The sequence below is a fragment of the Semicossyphus pulcher genome, unplaced genomic scaffold (genome assembly GCF_022749685.1).
Source record: "Semicossyphus pulcher isolate SPU_LCO1_2020_fin unplaced genomic scaffold, fSemPul1.0.p SCAF_5, whole genome shotgun sequence".
Classification (NCBI taxonomy): domain Eukaryota; kingdom Metazoa; phylum Chordata; class Actinopteri; order Labriformes; family Labridae; genus Semicossyphus; species Semicossyphus pulcher.
This window is the reverse complement of record NW_027211726.1, coordinates 1,185,823-1,202,603: the sequence shown is the minus strand read 5'-3', so window position 1 is coordinate 1,202,603 and position 16,781 is coordinate 1,185,823. Positions and strand designations below refer to the sequence as shown.

The following is a 16,781-nucleotide window of genomic DNA, read 5'->3' as shown; positions in this document are numbered from 1 at the left end:
GGCCCTGTGCGGGGCATTTCCGATGCGTTGTCGTTGCAGCGTCTAAAGCAGTTCCATTATTTTGTCATTGACGTCAGCCGTCCCTCGGGGCCCCTTTCAGCTCGGGGCCCCCTTCAGCTCGGGGCCCTAGGCAATTGCCTGGGTTGCCTGTTCCGTTGCGGCGCCTCTGTGTGTTGCTGTTATTGATGATCACAATGGATCCATTAGATCTACAGAGACTGGATTCATCTCAGTCACATCAGGAGTGTTTTATAACATCAGGTGATGACTCTCAGAGATCATCTACAGCTCACACCTGATAGTTTATCAGTGCAGACTGACTGTGAATGTGTGGCTGTGGTTCCCAAAGCAGGAGGGAGTTCATGTGAGAGGGTGAAAGGAGGCATTTTAACAGAAGCAGCAAACCAGAGACACATGTTGTCATCTGGAGCTCTATCCAAAACACAACTGGACTTGGTTGAAGTTCTTAAAGACGTTTTGCTTCTCATCCGAAAGGCTTCCTCAGTTCAGATGGTGTCTTAGGCCACCACCTCTGTTAAGGGATGGTTTTTCCAGCTTAACACCGATGGCTTCCTTGACACCCCTCTCAAACCAGCGGTCTTCTCTGGCCAGGATGTGAACCTTGCTGTCTTCAACGGAGTGTCCTTTGTCCTTTAGATGTAGGTGGACTGCTGAGTGCTGACCTGAGGAGCTGGCTCTCCTCTGCTGGGCCATGCGTTTGTGGAGGGGTTGTTTTGTTTCCCCGATGTACAGGTCCCTGTATTCCTCATTGCATTGTACTGCATACATTACATTACTCTGTGTGCGTCTGGGTGTTTTCTCCTCGGGGTGGACAAGCTTCTTTCTTAATGTGTGTTTGATGGTTTGAAGTGTGCAGGGATATTGTGTTTGTTAGAAATCCTCCTGAGTTTTTCAGACACTAAGACAGGTAGGGAATAACAATGCTGTGGCGTTTGTTGTTCTCTTCTTTCCTGTTGGAGTTGTGTTTCTTTGCGGTCTTGCTGAAGGCCCAGTTTGGGTAGCTGCACATCTGAAGTGCCTCCCTGAGATGTTCCTGAATCAGGATCAGAATCGGGTTTGCTGCCAAGTAGGTTCACACTTACAAGTAATTTGACTTGATGTTTAGGTGCAGACAGTCCATGTCAAGTCGGGGGGTGGGGTGGGCTCGGGGCATTGTTGATGAGGCTGGCAGCAGAGGGGAAGAAACTGTTCCGGTGTCGAGAGGTTTTGGTCCTGATGGAGCGCAGCCTCTTGGCAGAGGGGAGGGTCTCAAAGAGACTGTGTCCGGGGTGAGAGGGGTCGGCCTTACCTGCACGCCTGAGGGTCCTGGAGGTGTACAGGTCCTTGAGAGATGGCAGATTGCAGCCAATCACCCTCTCTGCAGAGCGGCTGATACGCTGCAGCCTGCGCTTGTCCCTGGCAGTGGCAGCAGCGTACCACACGGTGATGGAGCAGGTGAGGATGGACTCAACGATGGCGGTGTAGAAGTGCACCATCATTGTCTTTGGCAGGTTGAACTTCTTCAGCTGCCGCAGGAAGTACATCCTCTGCTGTCCCTTTTGATGAGGGAGCCGATGTTCAGCTCCCACCTGAGGTCCTGGCTGATGATGGTCCCCAGGAAGCGGAAAGACTCCACAGTGGAAACAGTGGAGTCGCTGATGGTGATGGGGGCGGGTGTGGCTGACATCTATTAGCATGCTAATGACCTACAGAGGCTGATATTTCTAGCTAGTAATGCTAACATCTCTTAGCATACTAATGACCTACCGAGACTGATATTTCTAGCTAATAATGCTAACATCTATTAGCATGCTATTTATCTACAGAGGCTGATCTTTCTAGCTAATAATGCTAACATATATTAGCACACTGATGACCTACAGAGGCTTATATTTCTAGCTAATAATGCTAACATCTATGAGCATACCAATGACCTACAGAGGCCTATATTTCTAGCTAATAATGCTAACATCTATTAGCATACTAATGACCTACAGAGGCTGATATTTCAAGCTAATAATGCTAAAATCTATTAGCAAACTGATGACCTACAGAGGATTATATTTCTAGCTAATAATGCTAACATCTCTTAGCATACTAATGACCTACCGAGACTAATGTTTCTAGCTAATATTGCTAACATATATTAGCATACTAATGACCTACAGATGCCTATATTTCTAGCTAATAATGCTAACATCTATTAGCATACTAATAAGCTACAGAGGCTTATATTTCTAGCTAATAATGCTAACATATATTAGCACACTGATGACCTACAGAGGCTTATATTTCTAGCCAATAATGCAAACATATATTAGCATACTAATGACCTACAGAGGCTTATATTTCTAGCTAATAATGCTAACATCTATTAGCATATTAATGATCTACAGAGGCTGATATGTCTAGCTAATAATGCTAACATCTATTAGCATACTAATGACCTGCAGAGGCTGATATTTCTAGCTAATAATGCTAACATCTATTAGCATACTAATGACCTGCAGAGGCTTATATTTCTAGCTAATAATGCTAACATTTATTAGCATGCTAATGACCTGCAGAGGCTGATATGTCTAGCTCATAATGCTAACATCTATTAGCATACTAATGACCTGCAGAGGCTGATATTTCTAGCTAATAATGCTAACATCTATTAGCATACTAATGACCTGCAGAGGCTGATATTTCTAGCTAATAATGCTATCATTTATTAGCATACTAATGACCTGCAGAGGCTGATATTTTTAGCTCCGCCCACCAGTCAGTTAGCACTGAAGGAGCTGTCTGGATGAGATGTGAAACGACTTCAAGAACTTCAACCAAGTCCAGCTGCCTCCTGGATTAAGCTCAGAGTTTCCATGAGCTGGATGACTGAGAACCGTCACAGACACATGTTGTCTTTGTCATCGGTCCTTTCTGTCCTGCTCTGCTATGATTACAGCTCGTTGCTTTAACATAACTACAGACTACAAAGTGAAGGTTAAAGAGCCTTTGAGGACATGGATTCAACAGTGAATCAAGACTCACGTGTTTACAGGGACTTTGCTTTTGTCTGATTCTTCTTTCGTGTCTGTATTTTATGTGTGTTGTCTTTATCTTTGAAGGACAATCAGAAGTTTTCATGACTGTAAAATGTGCTACATGTGCCAGGGTTCATTAGGAAACCAAAGGTCTGTTTGAAAATGATGAGTGTTTGTGTGTTTGTGTGTGTGTGTGTGTGTGTGTGTGTGTGTGTGTGTGTGCGTGCGTGCGTGCGTGCGTGCGTGTGTGTGTGTGTGTGTGTGTGTCCTCAGTGAACTGTGTCAGTCTCTGCAGAAACTTCCAGCTGCAGCAGTCACTTCAGTTTCTGTTCAGTCTGACTGAGGGAGGTTTTTGTACGACGCTTTTTCACTGTGTGAACACATACTGACTGTTGATCCAGTGTACACTCTGACAGTAGTAAACTGCTGCGTCTTCAGCCTGGACTCCACTGATGCTCAGAGTGAAGTCAGAGTATGATCCACTGCCTGTAAAACGACCTGGAATCCCTGATGCTCTTCCAGTTGCCCCGTAAATGAGCAGTTTTGGAGGTTGTCCATCTTTGTGCTGGTACCAGTGTAAAACATATCCCCATAAACTTATATGGTACACATCCTGACTGGTCTTACAGCTGATGGAGACGGAGCCTCCCGGAGCAGAGCTCACTGCTGCAGGCTGAGTCACTGTGACCTGGACTCTGGACTCTGAGGATACAGAGACAAACACAGAAAGCAGCAACATGGTTTCATCAGCTTCATTTCAGAGGGACGGGCGTTCATAGAGGAGAGGAGTTTGATTCTCTGGACTTTACCTGTGAAGCAGCAGCAGAGGAGAGTCCAGAGGAGGACGGAGGTCAGAGTCATGTTTGTGATGAGGAGGGTTTCTGTTGTGATGAAGGACAGCTGTCAGTCATCCAGTGTTCAACTGTCAGGACTATAAACTCTCCCAGAGCACTGGAGCATGGTGCTGCTGATGCAAAGTGGCTCTCTATGGAAATGCTCTGACCGATCCCAACAGGGACTTGGATACTCTGAGGATGCAGTTTAGTAATGCATCAATAAATTAATCTCACTATTGATTAAACATCCTTTGATTCCAATCCAATGAGATTTTGTGTTCGTGCTTCTGGACGAACTAGTTTGAAACATTTCTTTGGTCCTCACAAATTAAAAGCTTCACAGAAGGAAAACTTTCCTAAAGTGAATTTATCTCAAAGAAAAATCTGCTTTCTGAACATTTGTGACGAGTTTTCATCTGATCTGACAAAAAGTTGCCGACAGAGATTCATTGTGTTGAGTTTGTTTGTGTCAGAGTCAGAGAGCCGTGTCTCCCTGCAGTGAGAGGTTTTTGTACGACGACTCCATCAGTTTGTATCACTGTGGTACACGTTCGGTGGAGGAACCAGGCTGGATGTTGGACGTAAGTCAAATATTTATCCTTCTTTGATTTTAGGACCTTCTTTTCTGTTATTTCTTGACGTTGAAGACTGAAGGAAACAATCACTCCCATTTCCATTTAAAATCTCGTGTATTTTAATGAATACAGAGTATAGTTGACTTCAAACCATATAGGTCTACAACAACACACACACTTATTAATATGAGTGTAAAATATGAATCCAGATGAATCACTTGTTGTTGATTCTCACTAAATCGGTGAAGCTGTGTCTCAAGGGTTTGAAGGTTTCCTTCAGTCTGATAAAGTCAGAGCCGTGTCTCTGAGAGGGTTTTGTTCGGCTGTCAGTGACTTTGTGTCACTGCGGAGGAACCGGACTGGATGTTGGACGTAAGTTTCTGTACAAACATTGAATGTAATAGTGTAAGATAATGTGTGTAGATAATGTGATGAGTGTGCAGATCATTTTTCTTTTTGTAATTGCGACACTTTATCTCTTTTTATTTGTCCTCCTTCACCATGAAGCTTCACTCACAGTTTACTAAACACTCTTTAATCATTCCTGACTGACTGAAAGTTAAACTGCTTGAAGTGCACAAAATATAAAACTGCTTTTTCAAGTGTTTAATTTTACGCATCAGTGAGATCTGTTTTTAAAATGACAAGTGAAGTCAAATTGCACAATGTGAAGATAAAGCGTGATGGTTGATAAAGAACAATAGCTCAGATATTTTCATCAATCGTTTCACATTTTGAAAATCTTTCAAACTCTTTGGTTTTAAGGGTCAAATTCACACCAATCATTTGATCGTTTGTTCATTTTTCTCTGTTTGCTTCCATTCTCACTTCTTAGTTCAGAATTCTGTATTTTAGGGCTCGGGAGAATTTCTGAAAGAATTTATAAATAGAGCCAAATTTCATATTTTATTTCAAGCTAAGTTAAATGTATGTCAAGTCGATCTGCACGACGATTCTCTCTGTGCTGATGTGCATGAGAGGTTTCTTACAGGGAAGTGAAACAATGTGTGAGTGAGTGACTGATGGAGCAGAGATCTGTCAGAAACTCCTCACAGGAGAAAATCTACTCTCACAAAGCTGTTTGATTGACAGCTGTGTGCTCCATCTCCTCTAACCTGATTGGTCTCTCCTAGGTGATGTCCGTCCCACCCTGACGGTGCTGCCCCCCTCCAGTGAGGAGCTGCAGCGGGGCAAGGCCACGCTCGTGTGCCTGGCCAACAAGGGCTTCCCCTCAGACTGGAGTCTGGCCTGGAAGGTGGACGGCAGCAGCAGCAGCAGCGGGGCGCAGAGCAGGAGCCCCGGGGCGCTGCAGAAGGACGGCCGCTACAGCTGGAGCAGCACCCTGAGGCTCTCTGCAGACCAGTGGAGGAAGGTGGGCTCTGTGACCTGTGAGGCCTCCCAGGGCTCCCAGGCTCCTCTCTCAGAGACTCTGAGGAGAGACCAGTGTTCCCAGTCCTGACTCACTGGGACTCTGCTCCTGGTTTTACTCTGACGCTGCTCTCAGTCTGCTCTCTGTTAAACTGTCTCTATCTCTCTGTGTCTCTCATTAAACGTGCTTTCTTGCTTGCTGATTGGCTGATATTTTTAATTGTTCCACACAATAATAAAAAGAATCATAATATGTGGATCTCCGTGTGGTTTTCTTTGCCATTTATTTCATGTTAGAACCGTTAGTTAGGCAAGAAGCCAGAATAGTAACAAGTGTTTGTCTTTGAGCTTTGTCATGCCTCAGTGATCGGGGAGAATAGCTGCTGTAGGTTTGTCTCTCATGTTATCAATGAAGTTGTAGAAAAGAAGAAAGGTCCACTCATGATAACTTCAGTGTCCCTCTTTATAACCAGGGGTCCGTTTCACAAAGCAGGTTTATTGAAAACTCTGAGTCTGTTGACCCTGAAATGAGGGAAACTCTGAGTTTTCCGTTTCACAAAGGGAGGTAACTCAAACCAGAGAAAGAGGGGTAACTCTAGCCTGTTTCACAGAGAGAGGTAACTTAAGCTCTCGGTCAGTTACCGTAGTAACAGACTCTATGAACCTAACCTGGTCGGGAGCAGGTTTTTCTCAATGAACCTCGAGCTTCTCTCCGTCTCCGCCCTCTTTCAGCCACACACGGTATTTGATTTCCTCATTCATTGAGTCAGCAGGCGAGTTTTGGCGTAGCAAAGTTCTGCCGTGTGTTATTTAAAAAAATCAGTCAGTAGGCTTATATTAGGCCATAGGCACAGTAGGTGGCGACTTTTTCCACTAACATGGCATGTCCGTTTGACAACGATCCCGTGGATGAAGGTGCAGCATTACTGCGCAGAGAGTTAAATATTCGTCGGGAGATTGTTATCAGACCGCGCATAGATGTTCTCGCATTTCCAGACAGTTATCTTTTTGAGCGGTACCGTTTCACGTCACAGTCCATCATCTACATACACAACCTAATCCGTCCTTACATTTGCAACATTACCAACCGTAGCCATGCTCTCACATCCCAGCAGATATTGTGTTGCGCTGCGTTTCTTCGCAAATGGGAGTTTTTTGTATAATGTTGGAGATGCAGAGCACCTGAGTAAGGCAACTGTATGCAGGGCGGTCAGAAAAGTGTGCCTCGCCCTGAAACGGCTGTTATCCATCTTCGTTGTTTTCCCTGGACATAAACCTGTCAGAGCCATCAAGGAGGAGTTTCACAGGATTGCAGGTGACTGATGTAGAGATCCGTTCAATGAATTTTAAATTATATTCTGTTAATGACATTGTGCTGCAACCTCAGAATGGGATTAGTCATTTTAATTTCTTTTAGGATTTCCCAGTGTGATTGGCTGCATAGATGGCACACACATCCCCATCACGGCTCCGTCACATAATGAAGCAGATTATGTGAATAGGAAGTCAATTCACAGTATAAATGTGCAGGTACATGAAGATTGACTACTGTTTCAAAATGTTAAAGACTGCTTCATAGTTCAACATCTGTCATTCTCTGCACTGTCAAGATCATATGTGATGCTGCATACATCATTTCCAATGTGGTGGCCAAGTGGCCTGGGTCTGTTCATGACTCAAGGATTTATCGCGAGTCTAACCTGAGCAACAGACTGCAACGTGGTAAGCAGCCTAAAGATTTGCACAATATAATTCACTTGTCTCCCTCCTTTAATATACTCTAATGTATCCACTATACATTACAGGAGAGTTTGATGGCCTTCTGCTGGGTGACAGGGGTTACCCATGCCAGCCTAGGCTGCTGACCCCTTACCCTGACCCTGAACCAGGCCCCCAACAGAACTTCAACCGGGCTCACTGCAGGACGAGAGCCCGGGTGGAGATGACCATAGGCCTGCTGAAAGCCCGTTTCCAGTGCCTACGTCACCTTAGGGTGACCCCTGAGAGGGCCTGTGATATTATTGTGGCATGTGTTGTTCTTCATAATATTGCCACTATTAGAGGAGAGCAACACCCTGCCCTACAAATCGAAGACCTTGATGATGACCCCATCCACCTGCCAGCTATGCAGGACGGCAGAGCAGTCAGAGACACCATATGCCATAACCACTTCAGAGACTAATCATCACCATCATCACCACCACCACAGCAGTCAAATAAAGACATAATACAAATATCATTTGGTCTTCTTTATTTCCTACAAATACAAGGGCTACTTTAGTTAATGTTCCAATAGTTAACATAATTAACATAATTCAGCTGTGACCATGCACCTACCTCTAACGTGTGCTCCAGTATTTCAATTTCTAGGTCTGCCCTCCTAATCTGGCGGTCCAAGTATTGTATTTCTTTGTCGGTTTTTTGAATTTTTTTCAGCAGGTGAATTTTGTAAATGTCTTTTACTGGTAACTGGGAAAACATAAGGACATTAAATTATACAGTTACACATGAATTCCACAGAATGAACCTCTGGTGTTTACTGAACATCCATCTCACTGTGTCAATCTGTGCAGTGGAAGTTGAGGGACCCTCCTGCTGCTGCCCAGCCATGCCCTGTTAAAAAGGATGAGAATGTGTTAATACTTCAGTGTAGGCTAAATGTCACACTCTATATTCCACCAGAATGTTAAGAAATGTGAATGAGAAGAGAACTATCAGTAACATATCAAGATGTTACCTCTATAGGCCTTTCTGGATCCCCCTCTGTAAAGGCAGCAGACACAGTTTCCTCATACTCTTCTTCCTGGATGAGTGATATGTTTCAGTATACTTAAACTACATTTGGCAAAATATTTGGAGTATTGCCTACTTACAGTTACAAGGTATGTTGTGGCGTGAGGGGGCTCCACCAGGCAGATAGCACCATCAGAATCTGTTTGGACAAAAGGAAAAAGAAAGACATGAAAGGGAAATACATATTTGTATGAATAGGCTTAAAAAAGGTATATAGGCCTAGGCATATTACATTTTATAAAGGCACTTGTGTCTTGAGGGGTGGGCTCAGAGGATGAGCTCCCTCCAGGGATTCCCTCAGCCACTGGCCTTCCTAAATTCTGGCTAAGGGCCAGCTTCTCTGCCTCCGTTAGAGGTGGCGGTGCTGGGCCACCACCCGTTTTACGGGCATCTGCCTTCTTTCTGTTGGCTGAGTAGAAGTCTGTGTTAGTTTAAATAGGCTTAATTATTTAACAGAACATGATATAGATGAGAAGACATTTATGTTTGTGAAAACAGCATTATGTTGGGGATAAAACAACTGCACAGTCAAACAGCCACTTAATATTTACTTTACAATGTAAAACATGATCAGAATGAGGTACCCCCATGAGGTTATGCCGAGGTCTTACCTGTTTGAACAATATTTTTATATTTCATCTTAAGCTGCTGCCAAGTGCGCTTCTCCCCCGCGGGATTGCACCTAAATGAAATAAATGAATAGGCTACCATTGAAGCAGTTTTCCCCTGTAATATTATTGTGATTGCAAAGGACTACATTTAAACTTACGCACTGACCCGAGCAGCAATGTTCTCCCACGCCGTCTCCCTCTCTTTTGCAGCTGCAGCGGTGTTGCACTTCCTTCTAAAAACATGTTCAAACTCGCCGTATGAGCGCATTAAAATGTCCAGTTCAAGTGGGGTGAAAAACGCAGCCCTCCCCTTCCCCGTTGCCATGGTGACTCGTCGAATCGGGGCTCCACTGATGCTGTCTTTTTATAGTTGTGGTGCACGCGCTTAACTCCAGGTGAAACTACTCCGAGTTGATCAAACTAACTCAAATCAGCTGTTCTGGAACCGAAAACTCAGAGTTTCCTATCTCAGAGTAGATCAACTCAGAGTTCAGGGTTAGACTCAGAGTTTGTTGAACCTGCTTTGTGAAACGGACCCCTGAACAATAAATAGGGTCATGTGATGCTGTTATTGCAGTTTTTCTTGATTGCTTTGATGCAGCAGTCAACTCAGACTCCACATTTTCAAAACAGTTACCACACAGGCCGAAACAGCGCCACTCATGGTCGAAATGACACATTTTGTTTGCCAAAGGCTCTCACCGTCTAAAACATTTAAAATATGCAACAAAAGCTACATTTGCCTTCAAACAACACAACTTGTAAACAAGTGTCTGAGCTCTTCCAATCAACCGTTACACAGTGGACAACAACATACAAATTACAGCACTCAGTGCCAATCAGTGCACCATTGCTTGGCATTGTAGCCTATAACTGTACGTACTGTCATGGCCAAAAATATTGGCACCCCTGCACTTCTGTCTGATAATGCACCACTTCTCCCAGAAAATGTTTGCAATTACAAATGCTTTGGTATTCACATGTTTATTCCTTTTGTTTGCATTGGAACAACACAAAAAAGCAGAGAAAAAAAGTCAAATCTGATATAATTCTACACAGAACTCCAAAAATGGATTGGACAAAATTATTGGCACCTTTTCAAAATTGTAAGAAATAATTGTATTTCAAGCGTGTGATGCTCCTTTAATTTGCATTTAAACTCACCCGTGGCAAGTAACAAGTGCTGGCATTATAGAAATCACATTTGCAGCCAGTTAAAATGGAGAAAAGTTGACTAAACCTTTGTGTTGTGTGTCTGTGTGTACCACACTGAGCATGGAGAAAAGAAAGAGCAAAGAATTGTCAGAGGATTTGAGAACCAGAATTGTGGAAAAGCATGGACAATCTCAAGGCTACAAGTCCATCTCCATGTTCCTGTGTCCACTGTGCGCAATGTCATCAAAAAGTTTACAGCCCATGGTACTGTAGCTAACCTCCCTGGACGTGGATGGAAGAGAAAAATTGATAAAAGATTGGCACCTAGGATTGTTTGAATGGTGGATAAAGAACCTCAGTCAAGTTCCAAACAAATTCAAGCTGACCTGCAGACACAGGGTACAACAGTGTCAGCTCGCACTATCCGTCGCCATCTGAATGAAATGGGACGCTATGGCAGGAGGCCCAGGAGGACCCCACTGCTGACACAGAGACAAAAAAAAGCCAGACTGGAGTTTGCCTTAACTTACCCGAGGAAGCCAAAATCCTTCTGGGAGAACGTCCTGTGGACAGATGAGACCAAAGTAGAGCTTTTTGGTAAAGTACATCATTGTACTGTTTACAGAAAACGAAATGAGGCCTTCAAAGAAAAGAACACGGTCCCTACGGTCAAACATGGTGGAGGTTCACAGATGTTTTGGGGTTGCTTTGTTGCTTCTGGCACCGGATGCCTTGACTGTGTGCATGGCATCATGAAATCTAAAGACTACCAAAGAATTTTGGGGCACAGTGTAGGGCCCAGTGTCAGAAAGCTGGGTCTCCGTCAGAGGTCATGGGTCTTCCAGCAGGACAATGACCCAAAGCATACTTCAAAAAGCACCCAGAAATGGTTTAAGACAAAGCACTGGAGAGTTCTGAAGTGGCCAGCAATGAGTCCAGATCTAAATCCCATAGAACACCTGTGGAGAGATCTCAAAACAGCATTGGGAGAAGGCACCCTTCAAATCTGAAAGACCTGGAGCAGTTGGCAAAAGAAGAGTGGTCCAAAATTCCAGTAGAGAGGTGTAAGAAAGTCATTGATGGTTATAGGAAGCGATTGATTTCAGTTATTTTTTCCAAAGGGTGTGCTACCAAATATTAAGTTGAGGGTGCCAATAATTTTGTCCAGTCCATTTTTGGAGTTCTGTGTAGAATTATATCAGATTTGACTTTTTTTCTCTGCTTTTTTGTGTTGTTCCAATGTAAATAAAAGAAATAAACTTGTGAATACCAAAGCATTTGTAATTGCAACAATTTTCTGGGAGAAGTGGTGCATTATCTGACAGAAGTGCAGGGGTGCCAATATTTTTGGCCATGACTGTAGCTGTCATGCCAGTGCCATTTGTTGTCACATTTGCCTTCTTGCAAAGAATTGGATCCAGAATCAGAAATGCTTTGATGCAAACTTTATTGATTCCATTGATTCTGTTTTTCAAACTGTGGCTGAAAACTGAAACACTGTAAATATTACACAAAACACATGTAAACCAAAATAAAATCTATTAGAGTAAAATAAATGAAGAAAATACAAATAAAATCTATTACAGTAAAGTATAAAAATCTATTACTGCAGAGGATAAGAAATAGCCACTATTGATACTCAGTCTCTTCTGCCTTAGACCTCTTCCATCCATGTTGGCAAAGAACTACACAGACGCTGCCCCTTTGAAGGCCTGCAGACTGATTGCTAATTGAAGATTTGTGTGAAGGAGTGTCAAACAGGTGCTTCAGTGATTTCATACTGATGTAGGTAGTTTCTAATAGTTAGGAACAGATGCTTTCTGTTTGTTACCATAGCTAAAACTATGGAGTTTGGACTGCTTGAATGACATCGGGGCAGCTGTGGCTCAGTGGTAGAGTCGGTCGTCTTTCAATCGGAAGGTCGGAGGTTCGATCCCCAGCTCCCTCAGGCTGCATGTCGAAGTGTCCTTGGGCAAGACACTGAACCCCAAATTGCTCCCGGTGGCATAGCCAACGGGTATGAATGTGATATCTGATTGACAGTTGGGCAATTTACGTAGCAGCGTCTGCCATCAGTGTGTGAATGGCTGAATGTGATATGTAGTGTAAAAGCAGCTTTGAGTGGTCGCAAAGACTAGAAAAGCGCTCTATAAGTACAGTCCATTTACCATTTACATCCGTGTTTACTGTTCTGCAAAAGGGAAAATGTGTCAATCCAATGAGAAAGGGTGAACACATTTGCAAGAGGTGTCTTGTGCTCTGCTGAGACAGTGATGATGAAAACCGAGTGGATCCCAGTTTCTTTAAGCCGCTCAAAGCAATCAAGAAAAACTGTAATGATCACAATGGATCCATTAGATCTACAGAGACTGGATTCATCTCAGTCACATCAGCAGTGTTTTATAACATCAGGTGATGACTCTCAGAGATCATCTACAGCTCACACCTGATAGTTTCTCAGTGCAGACTGACTGTGAATGTGTGGCTGTGGTTCCCAAAGCAGGAGGGAGTTCATGTGAGAGGGTGAAAGGAGGCATTTTAACAGAAGCAGCAAACCAGAGACACATGTTGTCTTTGTCATCGGTCCTTTCTGTCCTGCTCTGCTATGATTACAGCTCGTTGCTTTAACATAACTACAGACTACAAAGTGAAGGTTAAAGAGCCTTTGAGGACATGGATTCAACAGTGAATCAAGACTCACGTGTTTACAGGGACTTTGCTTTTGTCTGATTCTTCTTTCGTGTCTGTATTTTATGTGTGTTGTCTTTATCTTTGAATGACAATCAGAAGTTTTCATGACTGTAAAATGTGTTACATGTGCCAGGGTTCATTAGGAAACCAAAGGTCTGTTTGAAAATGATGAGTGTGTGTGTGTGTGTGTGTGTGTGTGTGTGCTTGTGTGTGTGTGTGTGTGTGTGTGTGTGTGTGTGTGTGTGTGTGTGTGTGTGTGTGTCCTCAGTGAACTGTGTCAGTCTCTGCAGAAACTTCCAGCTGCAGCAGTCACTTCAGTTTCTGTTCAGTCTGACTGAGGGAGGTTTTTGTACGACGCTTTTTCACTGTGTGAACACCCACTGACTGTTGATCCAGTGATAACTCTGACAGTAGTAAACTGCTGCGTCTTCAGCCTGGACCCCACTGATGCTCAGAGTGAAGTCAGAGTTTGATCCACTGCCTGTAAAACGATCTGAAATCCCTGATGCTCTACGATTTGCCCAGTAAATGATGAGTTTTGGAGGTTCTCCATCTTTGTGTTGGTACCAGGATAAATAGTAATCACCATCACTATCACTGTATACATTCCGACTGGTCCTACAGCTGATGGAGACGGAGCCTCCCGGAGCAGAGCTCACTGCTGCAGGCTGAGTCACTGTGACCTGGCCTCTGGACTCTGAGGATACAGAGACAAACACAGAAAGCAGCAACATGGTTTCATCAGCTTCATTTCAGAGGGACGGGCGTTCATAGAGGAGAGGAGTTTGATTCTCTGGACTTTACCTGTGAAGCAGCAGCAGAGGAGAGTCCAGAGGAGGACGGAGGTCAGAGTCATGTTTGTGATGAGGAGGGTTTCTGTTGTGATGAAGGACAGCTGTCAGTCATCCAGTGTTCAACTGTCAGGACTATAAACTCTCCCAGAGCACTGGAGCATGGTGCTGCTGATGCAAAGTGGCTCTCTATGGAAATGCTCTGAGTGAGAAGAGATTAAAAGATGTCAGTGTTCAAATGTAGCTTCATGTCGATTACATTTTTATTTCTGTTCATTCTCAACAGACAAAACAAAATACAAAGACAGAAAATAAAAGCACTAATTCTGAGTAATAAACTGAAAGGGTGTAGGCAGAAGCTAAGGTGAACTACCTACCCCTCTTACCTTACAAAATCATAATCCTCAGCAATGAGGATAAATTAGTATTCAGAACTGGTCTTTTAAAAAAAATACTAAAAAAAACAACCTGACTGATCTGAAACCCCCTAACATGACAAGACGAACAGGCACAGGACAAAGGGAAACACAGACTATATATACACACACCAGGTAATGGGACGAGACATGACAGTATTATCATGTTGGTCATTTCTGGCATTAACATACTTACATTAACTTACATTTTCCAAAGTGTATTGCATGATGCAATTGTTGGTATAAAGTTTTTTGAGCCTGATCAGTGTGCTGCATGTTTTAATGTCTTCAGAAGAAGTATTCCACAGGTTCACCCCCCTGACTGACAGACAGTGATTTTTAACATTTCTTCTTGTCTTTACTTTTCCAATGTTCCTCTCAGATTGTATTTACTGACCCTCACATTTAAACAACCTCTGGATACTTAATGGTGATTGTCCATTTTTTACATGATTAGTATTGTATTATAATCTTCTACGTCTTTAAATGTTAATACATTTAGCTGGATCAATGATGGATTGGTTGGCTCATAGGGTTTCTTGCTTAGAATTCGTGTGGCTGTAAGGCTTTGTCTTCGTTTGCAGTAAGAAAATAGAGTTTGTATTTGTTTTATATGTGTTTCCCCATACCTCTACACAGTAAGTCATGTATGGGACTATGAGTGACTAGTACAGTGTGTGCAATGATTTCTGACCAAGGATATGTTGAGCTTTGTACAGTATTGCAATAGATTTAGACGTTTTGGCTTTGACATGGTTTATGTGTGATTTCCAACTTAATTAATTGTCAAGTATTAAAATTGTGTTTCAAGTACTGTATCAATTTCTACTTCATTAACTCTAATTTTAGTTTGTTGCTCGATTTCCAGTTATTATACATTTAGTTTTTCCAAAGTGAAGAGATAATTTATTAGCATCAAACCATATCTGTATCTGTAGTTCTTTCTCCACAGTATCCAGAAGTTGTTTCAAATGTTTACCGCTACAAAATAAAGTTTTATCCTCAACAAATAAAATACACTTCAATGACCTTGAAACCAAAAAGACGTCATTGATATTCAAAATGAACAGCAATGGTCCAAGAACCGAACCCTGAGGCACCCCGCATGTAATCTTCAAAGGGTTTGAATTTTAATTTTTAATATGGACATACTGATACCGGCCTTCCAAATAGCTAACCAATCATGTGCCAGTCGTCTATCACTATACCTCTGTAATTTGGATAACAATAATTTGTGGTCAATAGTATCAAATGCTTTCTGTAAGTCAAGAAATATCCCAACTGTGTTTTCATTTCTCTCCGTTGCATTTGTTATTTGTTCAACAAAATCTGTAAGTGCTAGTGAGGTGGTCCGGTTAGTCTGAATCCATATTGCTGTTCACAGAGTTTGTTATGTTTAGACATGAACTCATTTAGCCTCTTTACAGATATCTTTTCTAAGATGTTTGAGAACAGTGAGATTGGCCTATAATTTGAGAACTCGTGTTTATCACCAGATTTGTACAGTGGAATGACTTTAGCTATCTTCATTTGTTTGGGAAATTTTCCAGCCATCAGGGACTGATTACAAATATAATTTAGAGGTTTATCAATACAGCCAATATTTTTTAAATCAAACACATAACCATTCCAGTCTGTTGATTTTTGTATTTTTAAAATTGTGCACAAAAGTAATAATTTCATATTTATCAGTTTCTCTAATAAACATTGAATGAATATTTATGTTAATAATATTACTATTTACTCCATTTTTACTGTTTGGAAGTATAACAGACTTGACATTGTTTCCCACATTAACAAAATATTTATTAAACTTATCCGCTATTAATTTATGTTCTTTAATAACCGTATCATTGTTGGAGTAGACGTAATATTGGTAGTTTATTTTTATTTTTTCCTTTTTTATGATTTAATTCAAAACTCTCCAAGTATTTTTAATATTAGACCTGTTGTTTTCCACTAGTTCGCTTTAATACTTTTTTTTTTTGCTATAATGCATTATTTTGGTTAATTTATATTTAAATATCTTATATTTGTTTTCAGTGTCCTTTGTTAGAAACTCTAGAAAATTCTTACATAATAGATTTTTCTTTTTACAAGCATTTGGTATTCCCTTTGTTATCCATGGCTTGTCCGTGTATTTGTTATTATCCACTTTAACCACAAGAGGACAGTGTTTATCATACAAGTTAGATATAATGGAAATACATTTTTCCCGTGATTCATCTACATTTTAAATTTCACTCCAATCCTGATTTGTTGGTTCTTCCCTAAGATGGTCGATGGCACTTTCTGTTACCCGTCTTATTAAGCCACCGGTTTCTGCTTCCACATATTTTTTAATACAGGATTCGAAGGCTTCAAAACCGGCAAATGGTCACTAACATCGTGTATGAGTAAACCTCCAGTTATATTGTCCTCAGTAACATCTGTGAATATATTATCAATGAGTGTAGCAGTGTTTACAGTTATCCTACTTGTGTGTGTGATTGAAGGATACAATCAAAACATTGCATTTA

At 42.0% G+C, this 16,781-nt stretch overlaps 1 pseudogene and 1 gene segment (V, D, J or C); both read left to right on the top strand.

Moving 5' to 3' along the window:
- Positions 1-3,984: 3,984 nt before the first annotated feature.
- LOC138608589 (Ig kappa-b4 chain C region-like) lies at positions 3,985-6,062 on the top strand. The segment is given in 3 exon segments: positions 3,985-4,003; positions 4,366-4,443; positions 5,571-6,062. Coding segments are annotated over 3 exon segments (423 nt in total).
- Positions 6,063-6,683: 621 nt separating this feature from the next.
- On the top strand, positions 6,684-7,987 carry LOC138608588 (putative nuclease HARBI1; annotated as a pseudogene).
- The last annotated feature ends 8,794 nt before the right edge of the window (positions 7,988-16,781 follow it).